The sequence below is a fragment of the Arachis ipaensis genome, chromosome B06, assembly GCF_000816755.2.
Source record: "Arachis ipaensis cultivar K30076 chromosome B06, Araip1.1, whole genome shotgun sequence".
Taxonomy (NCBI): domain Eukaryota; kingdom Viridiplantae; phylum Streptophyta; class Magnoliopsida; order Fabales; family Fabaceae; genus Arachis; species Arachis ipaensis.
This window is the reverse complement of record NC_029790.2, coordinates 11,186,959-11,189,977: the sequence shown is the minus strand read 5'-3', so window position 1 is coordinate 11,189,977 and position 3,019 is coordinate 11,186,959. Positions and strand designations below refer to the sequence as shown.

General features: G+C 44.1%; 1 protein-coding gene across 1 annotated transcript; it reads left to right on the top strand.

The window, feature by feature from the left end:
• Positions 248-2,016, top strand: LOC107646539. The gene is made up of 3 exons (XM_016350720.1): positions 248-729; positions 844-1,504; positions 1,711-2,016. The coding sequence occupies exons 1-3, from the start codon at positions 248-250 to the stop codon at positions 2,014-2,016; spliced, it is 1,449 nt and encodes a 482-aa protein (XP_016206206.1).

The window sequence follows — 3,019 nt, the reverse complement described above, 5'->3', positions numbered from 1 at the left end:
TCTCCCGGCCGTAAATGCCGCACTCCTGGCAGAAAATCAGCGGATGGCCAAACTGTTGGCAGCGATGCAAAACAACGAGGATCGGAAGGTCGATAGTAAAAGGACAAACGCTGAATAGCACGAAGAGCATCAGTCAGAGTCTAACGCTAAGACAGGAGAAACCCCTCCCAAACCTGGGAGGCGACGAGCTAACCCATTCTCCGAAGAGATAATGAGTTACAAAATGCCCCAGAACTTTACACTCCCGATGACCCTGACACCATACAAGGGGATCGGGGACCCAAAAGTCCACGTCACCAAGTTCGAGTCCATGATGTTTCTTAACAGTGACTGCGACCCCATTCTATGCCGATCTTTTCCTACTTTCCTAGATGGAGCTGCCTTACTGTGGTTTTCTAATTTGCCTGCAGGGTCCATAACCAGCTTTGACGAATTCGCCAAGATGTTCATCAATCACTTCGCAGCATCAAAAATCTATGTGAGAGACTCCGATTATCTCAGCACAATCAAGCAAGGCCCGCATGAAAGTCTCAAGGATTACATGGTGCGCTTCACCACGGCGGCCATGAAAATCCTTGACTTAAACCCAGAAGTACAATTGCATGCTATCAAAAGTGGCCTCCGACCAGAGAAGTTCCAGGAAGCCATAGCTGTGGCCAAACCGAAGACACTAGAGGAATTCCAAGACAAAGCCACGGGACAAATTGAGATAGAGGAGCTGCGTGAAACGTGAAGAAATGAAAGACCACCATCACGAAAAGACGATGACAAGCCGAACAGATCTATTATTAAAGATCATAGAAAACCTTTTAAACTAACTCCAAAATTTGATTCGTATACCAGGTTCAACATGGGAAGAGAAGACATAATAAAGGATATATTACACAACAGGCTCATAAAGTCGCCAATCAAAGCAGGAACCTACCAAGATCAAAAGTACGTAGACAAAGGGAAGCATTGCGCATTCCACCAGAAATTCGGTCACACCACAGATGAGTGTGTGGCAGCTAAGGACCTATTGGAGAGATTAGCAAGACAGGGGCTACTAGACAAGTACATCGGTTCCAGGAATCAGAAGAAAATAGCTGAAATGAGCAAGCCGAAGTATACCTCGGAATGCAGAGACAAAGGAACATGGCGAGGTCTAGTAGAAACCCCTACCTCCAAAGGAGTCATAAACTACATCGCAGGAGGTTTCGCGGGAGGAGGAATAACAAACACATCAAGGAAGCGAAGCTACAGAGCCATGATGACAATGGAAGGAACTCAACAGAACACTCCAACACCAACCTCCTCGGCCATTGTCAATTTCAGCGCTTCTGATTTCAAATCAAGAACACCGAACCTAGACGACCCAGTGGTAATTTCAGTAAGCATGGGAGGAATGACTGTGAAAAAGGTGCTGCTCAATCCAGGAAGTAGCGCCGATGTCTTGTTCTACTCCACATTCAAGAAGATGCAATTAAGCGAAAGTCGCTACAACCATCAGGGGGAGAACTGGCAGGTTTTTTGAGCGAAAGAGTCCCCATATCAGGTTACATCTGGTTGAGGACGACATTAGGAAAACCCCCAAACTCCAAAACACTGGACATTCAATTTCTAGTGGTTGACTGTGCTAGCCCTTACAATATCATTTTGGGACGTCCATCCCTTAACTCTTTCGGAGCCATTGCTTCCACCATTCACTTGTATGTCAAGTTTTCCTTGCAGGACAACAGAATAGCAACAGTCCACACCGACCATAAGGAGGCCAGACAATGCTACAATGCGAGCTTACAGAAGGTTGCAAAGGAAGCCATCCCAAGGATCAATTCGATTTACAACTCGGAGCATATCCTACGCCTGACCGAGATGGATCCTAGAGACGACCACAGTCGCCCTTCTCCAACGGACGATCTTGAAAAGGTAGAATTACATACAGATAATCAGTATACTAACATTGGATCAGCTTTTTCTGCAGAAATAAAGCAACATTTGAAGAGAATCTTGAAAGCTAATGCCGACCTATTTGCTTAGACCCTGACTGACATGCCAGGGATCGACCCAAACTTTATCTGCCACAAACTGGCAGTCAACCCAAATGCCCGACCTGTACGACAGAAAAAAAGCAATTTGGGAACTGAAAGAAGAAACGCAGCAGCAATAGAAACACAGAAACTACTCGATGCGGGTTTCATTAGAGAAGTCCGATTTTCCTTATGGCTAGCAAACGTGGTTATGGTCAGGAGAAACTCAGAAAAATGGCGAATGTGTGTGGATTTCACAGATCTGAACAAAGCCTGCCCGAAAGACTCATACCCATTGCCGAACATTGACAGACTTGTAGACGATACCTCAGGTTACCAAGTGCTAAGCTTCATGGACGCTTACTCTAGATATAATCAAATCCAGATGCACCCAAACGACGAGGATAAGACCACATTCATAACCGACCAAGGTAATTTTTGTTATAAAGTAATGCTTTTCGAACTAAAAAATGCAGGTACCACCTATCAGAGACTAATGGACAAAATATTCAAGAAACAAATCGGAAGAAACATCGAGATATATGTTGATGACATGGTTGTCAAGTCTAGCTCAGAAGAACAGCACGAAGCCGACTTAAAGGAAGTTTTCCAACAACTTCGAACACACAACATGAGATTAAAACCGGAAAAATGTGCATTTGGTGTAAAGAAGGGAAAATTCCTTGGTTTCTTGTTAACAAACCGAGACATAAAAGCCAATCCGGATAAGTGCCGAGCAATCCTAAATATGCAATCACCAAAGACGATTAAAGAGGTACAACGATTAACAGGATGCCTAGCCGCCTTGTCAAGATTCTTACCAGCTGCAGCAACAAGATCCTATCATTTCTTTAAAACCATGAAAAAGTCAGAAAAATTTATCTAGATGGATGATTGCGAAAAAGCATTTTTTGAATTTAAGCAAATCCTGGGATCACCGCCCATATTGCAGAAACCAGAGCAAGGTAAGCCACTATTACTATTCTTTTCAATTTCGGCTAACACCGTCAGTT